This window comes from Hyperolius riggenbachi, chromosome 7 (assembly GCF_040937935.1).
Source record: "Hyperolius riggenbachi isolate aHypRig1 chromosome 7, aHypRig1.pri, whole genome shotgun sequence".
Taxonomy (NCBI): domain Eukaryota; kingdom Metazoa; phylum Chordata; class Amphibia; order Anura; family Hyperoliidae; genus Hyperolius; species Hyperolius riggenbachi.
Genome location: NC_090652.1, coordinates 17,987,060 through 18,000,147, shown reverse-complemented (window position 1 = coordinate 18,000,147; position 13,088 = coordinate 17,987,060). Strand labels below are relative to the sequence as shown.

Below are 13,088 nucleotides of genomic sequence, written 5' to 3'. Positions count from 1 at the left end.
GGCTAACCTATACTGTGGCACCTATACCTGGCTAACCGAAAATGGGGCACCTATACCTGGCTAAGCTATACTGGTGCACCTTTACCTGGCTAACCTATACTGGAGCACCTATACCTGAATAACCAAAAATGGTGCACCTATACCTGGCTAACCTATATTGGGGCACCTATACCTGGCTAACCAAAAATGGGGCACCTATACCTGGCTAACATATACTGGGGGCACCTATACCTGGATAACCTTTACTGGGGCACCTATACCTGGCTTTAGCCTAGAAACTGCCCTAGAGGTCATTTATGAACTACTGCAGTCACAGGCACTAAGAATATGCTGGGACGGACAATCTGGTGCGGTGTTTGATTGAGCCCTCTATCGGTCTGAGCTATGCATCATGACGTGCATGCCCAGAATTATCTTTGTAATCTTCGAAACAGCCGATAAATGGTTTCACAACAGTTCCTCTTTAAAGGACAACAGAAGCGAAAGGGATAAGGAGGCTGCCATATTTATTTCCTTTTAAGCAATACCAGTTGCCTGGCTGTCCTGCTGATCCTCTGCCTCTAATACTTTTAGCCATAGACCCTAAACAAGCATGCAGATAAGGTGTTTTTGGTGTTATTTAGACACTACTGCAGCCAAATAGATCAGCAGGACTGCCAGGCAACTGGTATTGTTTAAAATGAGATAAATATGGCAGCCTCCATATCACTCTCACTCAGGGCGTAACTAGAAACTACTGGGCCCCCTGCGAAACTTTGGATGGGCCCTACTCCCGCCAAAAACCATCAACCCCCGTTTTATGAACAGGTAAACGGAGAACCAACGTTATTCAATTGGCTAGTGCACACTTGCATGTGTTTTCCCCATGCAGATAAAAACAGACAACAGTGAAACACTGGGAACATTTTCTCTGTCAATTACATTAGCTTCTATATTAAAACGTGCATGTTCTAACACCTAGGTTCTCAACATGCGGTACGCGTACCCCAGGGGGTACTTCTGATGGTTCCAGGGGGTACTCGGGCTTGATATACTTAACCAAGAATAACAAATTTAGTGTTTTAGAAAATGATAAATCTTATTTAAACACCACCAAATTAGTATTTTAGCTAATTAAAAGCAACAGCAAATGCTTGGAAATTGTTTAAAACCAATTATCATGTACTACGACTAAATATATATTTGTCAAGGGGTACTTGTGATAATGTTTACTATGCTAGGGGGTACTTGGTGAGTACAAGGTTTTAAAAGGGGTACATACCAATAAAATGTACAGACACACATGGTGTGCAGAATACACAAACAGAAAACCGACAGACGAGTATGTTCCCAGACTCAGGGGCGTAACTAGACATCACTGGGCCCCCCCTGCGAAACTTTGGATGGGGCCCCTCCACGAAACTTTGGATGGGGCCCCCCACCCCCCTCACTTTCTGCACAGGAAAACTGAGGACCACTGTGTTTTCCCCATGCAGAGACTTAAATGAAACGTCAGGCAATCTATGCTACCCCCCCCGATCTACTTACACAGGGCTTCCTCCAGCCCCTTGCAGCCGAAAAGTTCCTCGTTGCAGCTCTTCCCGAAACTGTGAATAAGCACCCAGCCGCCAGGACCACCACCTCTTCCTATAGAGTGGCCGCTTACCCTCAGTTTTCTTGTAAACAAGCCCAGCTCATGGCAGCCATTGCCTCTGCAAAAAACAACCTAGAGCCAATATAAGGATAAAACATAGCGTAATTCCGTTTATTTAAGATAAAAATCCCTGCTACAGGTTGTGCTTACAATGTAACTACTTGGGTTTGAGCATATCAAGGTATATACTGCACCGGATCCTCAGCGCATCCGCTGGTCAAGTGTAGCTAATGAACCTCGCTCCTTCCCCAGTATGCGTGCATGCGTACGTCCAAGCTCCGTGTCACCGGTAAACCCCGAGAGAGAGGTCTCCGAGGAAGCCGACTTTACTGGCTGATAGTTTCTGACAGTAAGACAGGTGCTTCCATTCCGGGCTTGTTAACTATATAGACGCTGGTGTGTCCTGAGCAATATAGAGGCTTGGTTTGCACTATTAGCACTTTGACTTATATAGGATGGATTTATCTTTGTATTTTTCATGATGTATGGACTTTGGTCACCCTGGAGTTTCTGTATGTGATTCACCAGTACTTAATATAACTCATTTTTTGCGGATAGATTGTCTTTTGCTACATATATAAATATTTGCATCTTGCACTTTATATTTTGTGCATATATTGTTGAGCTCCTTGTGAGTATTGGTGACCTTGTTATATTGTATTACCTGCTTTCTCCACACTTTAACCACTTGAGGACCTAGCCTTTACCCCCCCTTAAGGACCAGCGCTGTTTTTTCAGATCTGTGCTGGGTGGGCTCTACAGCCCCCAGTGCAGATCAAATGACAGGCAGAGCGATCAGATCGCCCCCCCTTTTTTCCCCACTAGGGGGATGATGTGCTGGGGGGTCTGATCGCTCCTGCATGCTGTGGGTGGGGCACCTCAAAGCCCCCTCCACCGCAAGATTCCCCCTCTCCCTCTTCTCCCTCCCTGCCCGAGAGATCGGAGGCTGCACAGGAACGGATCTGTCCTGTCCTGTGCAGCCTCTAACAGGCTCCCCGCTGTCATGTGACAGCGATCCCCGGCCGCTGATTGGCCGGGGATCGCTGATCTACTACAACGCTGCTACTGTAGCAGCGTTGTAAAAATGTAAACAAAGCGGATTATTTCCGCTTGTGTTTACATTTAGCCTGCGAGCCGCGATCGGCGGCCTGCAGGCTATTCACGGAGCCCGCCGCCGTGAAATGACAGGAAACAGCCGCTCGCGCGAGCGGCTGTTTCCTGATTAATTAGCCTGCAGCCGGCGACGCAGATCTGCGTCGCTGGTCCTACAGCTGCCACTTTGCCGCCGCGCGTTATGAGTGCGCGGTCGGCAAGTGGTTAATGATATTTATTATATTGTGCAGCCACTCCACCCTAACTCCATTAAGGGTTATTTTAATACAAACCACACACATTTGTATGGTTATTTTTAACTAATATATTGTGGTGCTCGCTGGACTTTTGCAGAGGGAATAAGATGGACACATGGCTGCACATGCCCAACTGAGAGCACTGTCACTGGATATAGTGAAAGTCCAGTCTATGCACAATTTATTCATTACTGCTGTTTATGGGAGAGTTATGTTTGATGATTCTGCTATGATAGTACATCTGCTGTCCCCGGTGTGAAGAGCTGTGTATCCAGCATGATGTGTTTGGTGTTTCAGGGCTCCCCAAGGTGAGGAGCATCACTCGCTCCAGAGGCGGCTTCTTCAGCTTAGATGTGCATCATTTTTACCCAGAAGACATCACTGTATCCTGGGCAGTGATCCAACCACCATCCAGCTCACAGCCCCGCCCCATAGACTCTACCATTGTGAGACATGAGAACCAAGATGGCACCTTTAATGCCACCAGCACCAGTGAGAGCCTGAGAGGGGTAATAAGAGAGGATGAGCCGTATATTGTGACAGCCGCGGTGAAACACAACAAGCTGAAGCGTCCTGTACAGAGAGAATGGAACAGCGATGACAAAGAGAACAGAGGTAATGGGGGATGAGCTATTATGTGTCTCTGTAAAAGTCACTTTGAGTAAAAGTTAAATACACTTTGGTTTCTTAAAGTGTATCTATAGGGAAAAAAGTACCACTGGTGGTGCTCACCTCGAAAGGGGGAAACCTCTAAATCCTGCAAAGGTTTCCCTTGTCCTTCTCCTCCAACACATGCGCAGTAGCATGGACCCGACCGGCCTAGATTTTTCCCACTGAAGCCCGAGTGGGTCCTTGCTACGGCGCAGATGCAGGGCGAATGCACTTCGGGGGTCTCATCGCTGGATCAGCCTTGCTGAGGAGGATGTGGGAAGCCTATGTTCAAAGGTAAGTATCCAGAATAGCCTGTAGAAAACCTCACAGGTTTTCTTTACTGCAGCAGGGATAGCCATACTATCCCATTAACAGAACAAAAAAAAACATATAAATATGCAGATAAATACTTGTCCTACTTACATAACATCTGTATTGTACTTTTTACGTTTTGATTTCAGTGAATTTTATATACAGTAGTAATTATACAGAAAACCATTCCAGGCATTCTCCATCTTTGCTGCCTCTGACTGAAGCCAATCCTGATGTAATCTCCGCCCTTTATTTTTTTTCTCCTACCTGAAATGGTGTATACACTCCCAGCCCTCCTTCCTACTGAGCTCTGTAAAAAACTGCATTGTCATAGCTAGCTTGCTTTGTAAAGAGGTGAGCATAACACAGATCATATTTCATCATCTTCTGCAGAGCAGTATATTTCCCTTCTCAGTCCTGTGTTACAGCTTCAGCCAATCAGTGAGGCACAGGAATAATGGTTGGGAGATAACAAGCCTCCCTCTCCCCGGCAACGTACCAGAATAGAGCCAGGCTGACCGAGATAAGATTCATTACAGCAGACATATTTATGATTATAATGGAATGCTTTCAATGCAGACTGCATGTAGAGTACATAATAAACACAGAGCAGTGGGTAAATGGAATTTGATGTTATGGCTGAGAATCCTGCTGTAAAACTAAAATGTTAAACAAGTTTACATAAATATGAAATTACTCCCATAATACATCACTTCAGATCAGTGAGTGACTATACTAATCATTGCTTTATACAGTATGTTAAAAGTCATTCATATATCCAGAGCCTAGTGTACAATGTACTCATAGCCTATTGATTGCACAGAGCCATATATTATAGCCAGTCAGACTCTGCAGACAGTTCATTGCAGGGCATTGTAATGTGATGTAAGGACCGATAGCCTGAAACAGCCGTTTTATATAGCTCTGTAAAATGAACACAATCAATAGGCCATATGTGTACTGGCTTTTCAGGGACATAAAGGAATTATTTACACATTCATTCACTGGCTGGAAATCATGTATTGTGGCCTGCAGTGTATGGGTCCCACCCACGAAGGTATCGGAGCCAACAGTAATGGAAACATTACTATTTGCTCCAATACATCCAAGGGCGGGACAAAGAAATCCCGTCTCCACCAATCCCCACGTACTTCAGGCCGGCACCCAGAAGTCTGGGCATGTCGTTGTAGTGTCTGATCATGCTACACTGCATTGGCTGGGCAGCACAAATGATTCTGGGCCTCCTGCCTACATTCCCAGGGGCATCACCTCTCTCCAGTTTGTGGAAGCTTTATACACCTCTGATCATCTGCTGGACATACTGCTCCATCATCCACTGGGCACTGTTTCTACATCTTTGCTGACCCCCCTCACCAGCCAACCAGAACCTGTGGATGCTCAACTTGCAAGCTGCAACTCCTGCAGGCTGTATAGGTGAGGCTTCCGCTGCACTCTCCATTTGGGGACTCTGTGGGAGGAGCAGGTGCCACACATTTCAACCATAAGATGCACTTAATTTCCCCCCCCCCCTTTTTTGGGGGAGAAAAAGTGCATCTTACAGACTGAAAAATATGTTGCTTTTTTTGCTGTGTGGTAGGAGGACCTGCCTATGATGCTGCAGGGGGTGCCAGTGGGGCTTTCTACCTCTTCGTACTAATGCAAGGAGGAAATCCATCCATGAAAGCTGTAGCTCCACCTCACAATGCATGCACGCCGGTGTAATGCATAATTATGCCGAACAGCATGGTGCCGATAGGGATCAAAAGCAACTGATGCCGTGTTGGATTATGTCTGACGACAGCAGCTTCAGTGGCAGCCATTTTGCTCCTTGTCGGACCATGTCTAACATCAGGAGCTGGGGACAACAGTCCAATGTCCAACCCATTCCGACTGTGGATTGAAAAGGGTAAACACCAAATAAATCATTTATAATCTTGAACTGGTGTTTTGCAGATTTTCTTGCCCGGCCAGAAGTAGAGATGCTGCAGCCACAACCGATGCTTATTAATAAGAAGACACAAGTGCGCTGTACAATGTCACACTTCTATCCTGATCAGCTGACTGTCAATTGGCTTAAGAGAGAAATGGGGACGCAAGAAATGACTCCTATAGGAAATGCTGGAAGATTCAGGATTGTAGACAGCAGATCTGAGCTCCAGCCAGATAAAACCTTTACCCATAATGCAATTCTGGAAATCACCCCGTCACTGGAGGATGAGGGGTCAGAGGTCATCTGCAGGGTGGAGCACCCCAGTCTGGAGGAGCCAATAGAGAGGACAGCAGGCCCCCTACAGGTGCTGGGTGAGTCCTCTGCTGTACATTATAGTTACTGTACATGGAATACTGATTACAGTATCTCATATTATAATACACTAGCTGATTGCCCGGCGTTGCCCAGGTATGTATTTGGCTGGTGTTGGCTCCGCCCACTTTTTCTAACCCTAACACACAATTACTCAATGACCAAGTTTGTGAGCTTTGCCATCCTTGGCATCAATAATTTGCATTGAAATGAAAAAAATATGATTGGCTGTTTGTGGCTCCACCCCCTTTTCTGAATTTAAACCCCAGTCACCCAATGACCAACTGTACCAGGTTTGATGCCTGTGCCATTAACAGTGCAAGAATGGTGGCATTTAAATATTCCCCTTGAAAAGCAACAGGTGAAGTTTGATTCACTTTTGTAGACCCCACCCACTTTTCTGAATATTAATCCCAGTCACCCAGTGACCAACTGTGCAAAGTTTAAGAATCCTGCCATTAACAGTGTAAGAATGGCTGCAGTTTACATTTTCCCAGTGAAATTTTGTATTTGTCTCCACCCACTGATGACCCGGTGTTGCCCAGGTATATATTTGACTGGTGTTGGCTACTCCCACTTTTTCTAACCCTAACACACAAACACTCAATGACCAAGTTTGTGAGCTTTGGCATCAATAAATTGTATATACCCATAGAAATTAAACAAATCAAATTGGCTGTTTGTGGCTTCACCCCTCGCCAGCATTTAAACCCCAGTCACTCGACCAATTGTAGCAAGTTTGAGGCATCTGCTTTTAACAGTGTAAAAATGGCAGCAATTTAAATATTCCCCTTGAAAATAAAAAGGTGAATTTTGATTGGCTATTATAGGCTCCACCCACTACCCTGAATGTTAATCTCAGTCACCCAGTGACCGTCTGGGCAAAGTTTGAGACCCCTGCCATTAACGGTGTAAGAAGGACTGCAGCTTATATTTTCCCAGTGAAATTTGTTTTTGGCTCCGCCAACTTTTTGTAACCTTAACACACAGTAACTCAATGACCAAGTTTGTGAGCTTTGTGATCCTTGGCATCAATAATTTAAATTTTCCCACGAAATTAAACAAATCTGATTGACGGTTTGTGGCTCCGTCCCCTTTTCTGAATTTGAACCCCAGTGACCCAATTACCATCTGTACCAGGTTTGAGGCTTGTGCCATTCTAACAGTGTAAGAATGGCAGCAATTTTAATATTCCCTTTGAAAATCAACAGGTGAATTTTGATTGGCTTTTTTAGGCTCCAACCACTTTTCTGAATATTAATCCCAGTCACCCAGTGACCATCTGGGCAAAGTTTGAGAACCCTGCCATTAACAGTGAAGAAGGGCTGCAGTTTACATTTTTCCAGGGAAATCTGTTTTTGACTCCACCCACTTTTTGTAACCTTAAAGGGGAACTGAAGACAGAGGTATATGGAGGCTGTCAGGTTTATTTCCTTTTAATCAATACCAGTTGCCTGGCAGCCCTGCTGGGCTATTTCTCTGCAGTAGTATCTGATTAAAACCAGAAACAAGCATGCAGCTAGTCTTGTCAGATCAGACTTATAAGTCTGAACCACTGAAACACCTGATCTGCTGCATGCTTGTTCAGGGGCTATGGCTAATAGTATTAAAGGCAGAGGATCAGCAGGGCTGCCAGGCAACTGGTATTGTCTAAAAGGAAATAAACATGACAGCCTCCATATACCTCTCTCTTCAGTTCCCCTTTAATGCACAGTAACTCAATGACCAAGTTTGTGAGCTTTCGGGTTCCTGGCATCAAAATTGTGCTAATGGAAGCAGTTTACCCAGCAAAGAAATCTGGCTGTTTGTGGCTCTGTCCCTTTAGTGAATCTGAACCCCGTCACTTAACCACTTAAAGGGAACCGGAGAGGAACCCAAGGTGAAAAAATGAAAAAGCTTTTATACATACCTGGGGCTTCCTCCAGCCCCATACGCCCTGATCGCTCCCACGCCGCCATCCACCGCTGCCTGCATCTACAAGAACGGGCTCCCATTGCTGACGTCATCGGAGCCGCGCTACGCAGGAGAAGTGCGCCCTCTACGTATCTCTCCATACACTGCTGCAGAGATAAGCAAAGAGCGCACTTCTGCTACACTTAGACTGGCTCCGACTGACGGCAGAGCGGGGAGACGGTTCTCGTAGCTGCGGGAAGAGGAGGAAGGCGGCGTGTGATAGATCAGCTCGTATGGGGCTGGAGGAAGCCCCAGGTATGTATAAAACCTTTATTTTTTTCAGCTATGGTTCCCTTTAAGCCCTCAGTCGTTTTCACTTTATGCATCCGAGCAATGTTCACCTCCCATTCATTAGCCTATAACTTTATCACTACTTATCACAATGAACTGATCTATATCTTGTTTTTTCCGACACTAATTAGGCTTTCTTTGGGGGGTACATTTTGCTAAGAGCTACCTTACTGTAAATGCATTTTAACAGTAAGAATAAGAAAAAAAATTCATTATTTCTCAGTTTTCGGCCATTATAGTTTTAAAATAATACATGCCTCCATAATTAAAACCCATGTATTGTATTTGCCCATTTGCCCCGGTTATTTCACCGTTTAAATTATGTCCCTATCACAATGTATGGTGGCAATATTTTATTTGGAAATAAAAGAGCATTTTTTCCGTTTTGCATCCATCACTATTTACAAGCTTATTAAAAAAAAAAAAAATTTGAAATATTTCATCTTTACATAGATATTTAAAAAGTTTAGACCCTTAGGTAAATATTTATGTGTTTTTTTTTATTATTGTAATTTTTTTTTTTAAACATTTTATGTGGGTATTTTTGAGAGGGTGGGATGTAAATAGTGTTTGATTTGGGGAAATATATGTGTATTGTAATTTTTTTTACTTTTAGATGTAGTTTTACTTTTTGGCCACAAGATGGCATCCTTGAGTTTGTTTACATGACATCACTCTAAGCGTACAATGTACGCTTAAAGGGACATAGGAGTCAGAAAAAGCGAAGCTTCCAAGAGAAGCTGTCGCTTTATCTTTGGGGGCGAGGAATCAGTAATCGGGCACCATGGCCCGATTCATTGATTCCTGGGCTAACGAATCCGCAGCCGGGAGTGCGTGTGCACACGTGCGATCGGCCGCGGGAGCGCACATGTCCTCCTTGATATTTGTATACGTCAAAGTGGTTAATGACCAACTGAAGCAGGTTTGAGGCCTCTGCCATTAACAGTGTAAGAATGGCAGCAGTTTCAATATTCCCTTTGAAAATCAATAGGTGAATTTTGATTGGCTCTTGTAGGCTCCACCTACTTTTCCACGTACTGTGTCAAGTTTTAAAACCCTGCCATTAACAGTGTAAGAATAGCTGCAGTTTATATTTTCCTATGGTAAAAGTTAGTTGTTTTTGGCTCCGCCCACTATTTCTAACCTTGACATACAGTCACTCAATGACCAAGTTTATGAGCTGTGGGGTCTTTGGCATCAGTACGTTGCATTTTACCATTGAAATGAAACAAATCTTTTCTGTTTTTGGCCCGCTCCCTTTTCAGAATTTAAACCCCAGTCTCCCAGTGACTGACTGTACCAGATTTAAGGCCTCTGCCATTAAGAGTGTAAGAATGGCAATGTAAATATTCCCCTTGAAAAACAAAAGGTGAATTTTGATTGGCTGCTGTAGGCTCCACCCACTTTCCTGAATATTAATCCCAGTCACCCAGTGGCCAACTGTGTCTAGTTTGAGAACCCTGCCAATAACAGAATGGCTGAAATCAATCTAACAAATCTGATTGGCTGTTTGGGGCTCCCTTTAGTGAATTTGGACCCCAGTCACCTGACTGTATCAGGTTTGAGGCCTTTGCCATTAACACTGTAAGAATGGTAGCAATGTAAATATTAACCATGAAAATCAATTGATGAGTTGTAGGCACCACCTACATTTCTAAATATTTATCCCAGTCACGCAGTGGCCAATTGTGTCAAGTTTGGGAACCCTGCCATGTAAAAAATAAGTTGTTGGCAACACCGATTTTTTCTAACCTTGACATACAGTCACTCAATTATCAAGTTTATCAGCTTTGGGGTCCATGGTATCAATACTCTGTATATTCCCATTGAAAAATAAACAAATCTGATTGGCTGTTTGTGGCTCCGCCCCCTTTCTGAATTTGAACCCCAGCCACCCAGTGACCAACTGTACCAGGTTTGAGGGCCCATTCACACTTGAGCGTTATGACGGCGATTTTGTCAAAACGCTAGCGCTTTTCAAAGTGCTAGGGTAATAAAAGTCTATGGGCCCGTTCTCATTTGGGCGATTTGCGCTAATCGCCGCAAATTGCCCAAAAACGCTAAACGCAAACGCGTAGCCTGCACCATTTTCAGGTGATTTCCCGGCGATCGAGTTTTAGTGCTATAGAAGCGCAAAGCGCGATCGCTAAAAGATCGCCAGGTGTGAACGGACCACCAGAGCAAAACGCTAACAAAATTGCTAGCGTTTCGCGATCAGCAAGTGTGAATGGGCCCTGACCGTATAAGAATGGTAGCAGTTTAAATAGGTGAATTTTTATTGGCTGTTGTAGGCTCCACCCACCTTCCAAAATTCACCCAGTGACCAACTGTGCAACGTTTGAGAACCCTGCCATTAACGGTGTAAGAATGGCTGCAGTTTATATTTTCCCAGTAAAATTTGTTTTTGGCTCCACCCACTTTTTGTAAACTGAACACACAGTCACTCAATTATTAAGTTTGTGAGCTTTCAGGTTCCCGGCATCAAAAATGTGTGAATGGAAGCAGTTTATAAATATACACCAAGGAAATCTGATTGGCTGTTTTTGGCCCCGCCACTTTAGTGAATTTGGACCCCAGTCACCCAATGACCAACTGTAGCAAGTTTGAAGCCTCTGCCATTAACAGTGCAAGAATGACAGCAGTTTAACTATTCCCCTTGAAAATCAATAGGTGAATTTTAATTGGCTGTTGTAGGCTCCACCCACTTTCCTGAATCTTAATCTCATACTCCCAGTGACCAAGTGTGCAAAGTTTGAGAACCCTGCCATTAACAGTCTAAGAATGGCTGCAGTTTACATTTTCCCATTAAAAATGAACGGCTAAAATTTGATTGGCTGTTTTATGCTCCGCCCACTTCTCCTGGATTTGTAACCTTGGTCACCAAGTGACCAACTGTGCCAAGTGTGGGGACTCTGGCTTGATTACTATGAGAAAGGCAGCCTTTTACATTTTTTTCCATTGACATGAATGTGTGAAATCTGATTTGCTGTTTGTAGCTCCGCCCAGGTGTGCAGGGGGGCCGTGAGACCCCCAGAACATATCATCCCAGGTAGTAAGGGATCTGTGTACCAAGTTTCGTTCTAATCGGTCAAGGCATTTTCGAGTGATCGCGGCACACACACACACACACACACACACACACACACACACACACACACACACACACACACACACACACACACACACACACACACACACACACACACACACACACACACACACACACACACACACACACACACACACACACACACACACACACACACACACACACACACACACACACACACACACACACACACACATATCTGATTTTATATATATAGATTAATGCAAATGTGATGAACAGTATGATTTGTAAAAGTACTCATCTCATTACGTTTCTCCTCCAATTCTGATTTTCCTCGTTCTTGGATTCTCAAGCATTGCTGTTTTGTTCTTTGACGTAAGAGAAGTGGCGGCTGCAATGTGTCTAGGGTTGAAATCTACCCTCACAATCTGCCTGTTATGAGCTCAGGGCCCAGGGTTTCGGTACTGATCTCAACGTAAATATCCTCATGGTCTCAGTACAGGGAGGTCACATTTTAGAGGGGATTTGGGATTAGAGCATTACGGGACATATTTCAGATTAGGACACCTGAGAAATATGCAGAAAGGTGGCGATTGCAGTGTGGAAAGTAGAAAACAGTTGGTTTGCTTGGCTACTTCTCCCAGAGTAGCCAGAGGAAGATCATGACGCGCATGTGAATAGTGTGAGGGGCGTGGCCACGCCTACTTTTTGGTCGTGAGTTTGGGGAATATAGGGACCCATGCAGTTGTGATTAGCCATCTCAGAGGAAGCACAGTAGTTGGGAATGTGTGAGGTATGGCGCAGTAGAGTGTTCAGAGGTTGTTACTTAATCCATCACTGGGTAAGCGATATTTCTGTTTCAAATTTTTCACTTTGTTCTCCTTTGCACCCCTGTTGTAATTCATCCACAGCCAGGCTGCTGCAATCTATTGGCTGTGTTAGGGAGTGCTGTTTGGATTGGTGTTATTTGAGATTACTATACAGAAGGCTGTTACCAGTCAGATGGTTTATTGTATCACTGATGTTTATATTATATCATCTGTTGCTCTTTATGACTGACTACCATCCTTTTTAATCTGCTGTTATTGAGGGATACGTCCACTATAGAGATTCCTTGTTGCACTATTACATGTGTTGGTGCACTTTTCTTTGATATTATTCAGCCATGGTTGTCTGGTGTGTTTAAATACTGTCAGGAAGGTGGCAACCCTGGCTGGCAGCTGCAATTCTGTCAGCCATTTTCTACCATTGCCCTGATAATACTGCAACATAGGGCAAAGATAATAATACAAACTATTAACTTATACACTCAAGCATTATACCAATTGCCAAACCAAATTAATTGTATACTTATTACTTGGCCCCTGTGGGGCTTTCTACATTGGCAAAACCAAAAGAACATTATGGAGGCGAATTTCGGAACATATGCAAAATATTGGTAATGAAGAGTCACTTACTCCTATCGCACAACATGTGAGACAATGTTGAACATGTACAGACGATAAAATAAGTTTCGTAGGGCTCGAT

The 13,088-nt window shown here is 44.1% G+C and overlaps 1 protein-coding gene across 1 annotated transcript in view; it reads left to right on the top strand.

Annotated features, from left to right (window-relative positions):
• LOC137525290 (uncharacterized) overlaps window positions 1-13,088 on the top strand; it is a 226,485-nt gene that overhangs the window by 95,117 nt on the left and 118,280 nt on the right. Inside the window, exons 6-7 of the mRNA XM_068246345.1 lie at window positions 3,280-3,597; window positions 5,899-6,246. Of these exons, the coding sequence (XP_068102446.1) occupies window positions 3,280-3,597; window positions 5,899-6,246 (666 nt within the window). The remainder of the gene's footprint in view (window positions 1-3,279; window positions 3,598-5,898; window positions 6,247-13,088) is intronic.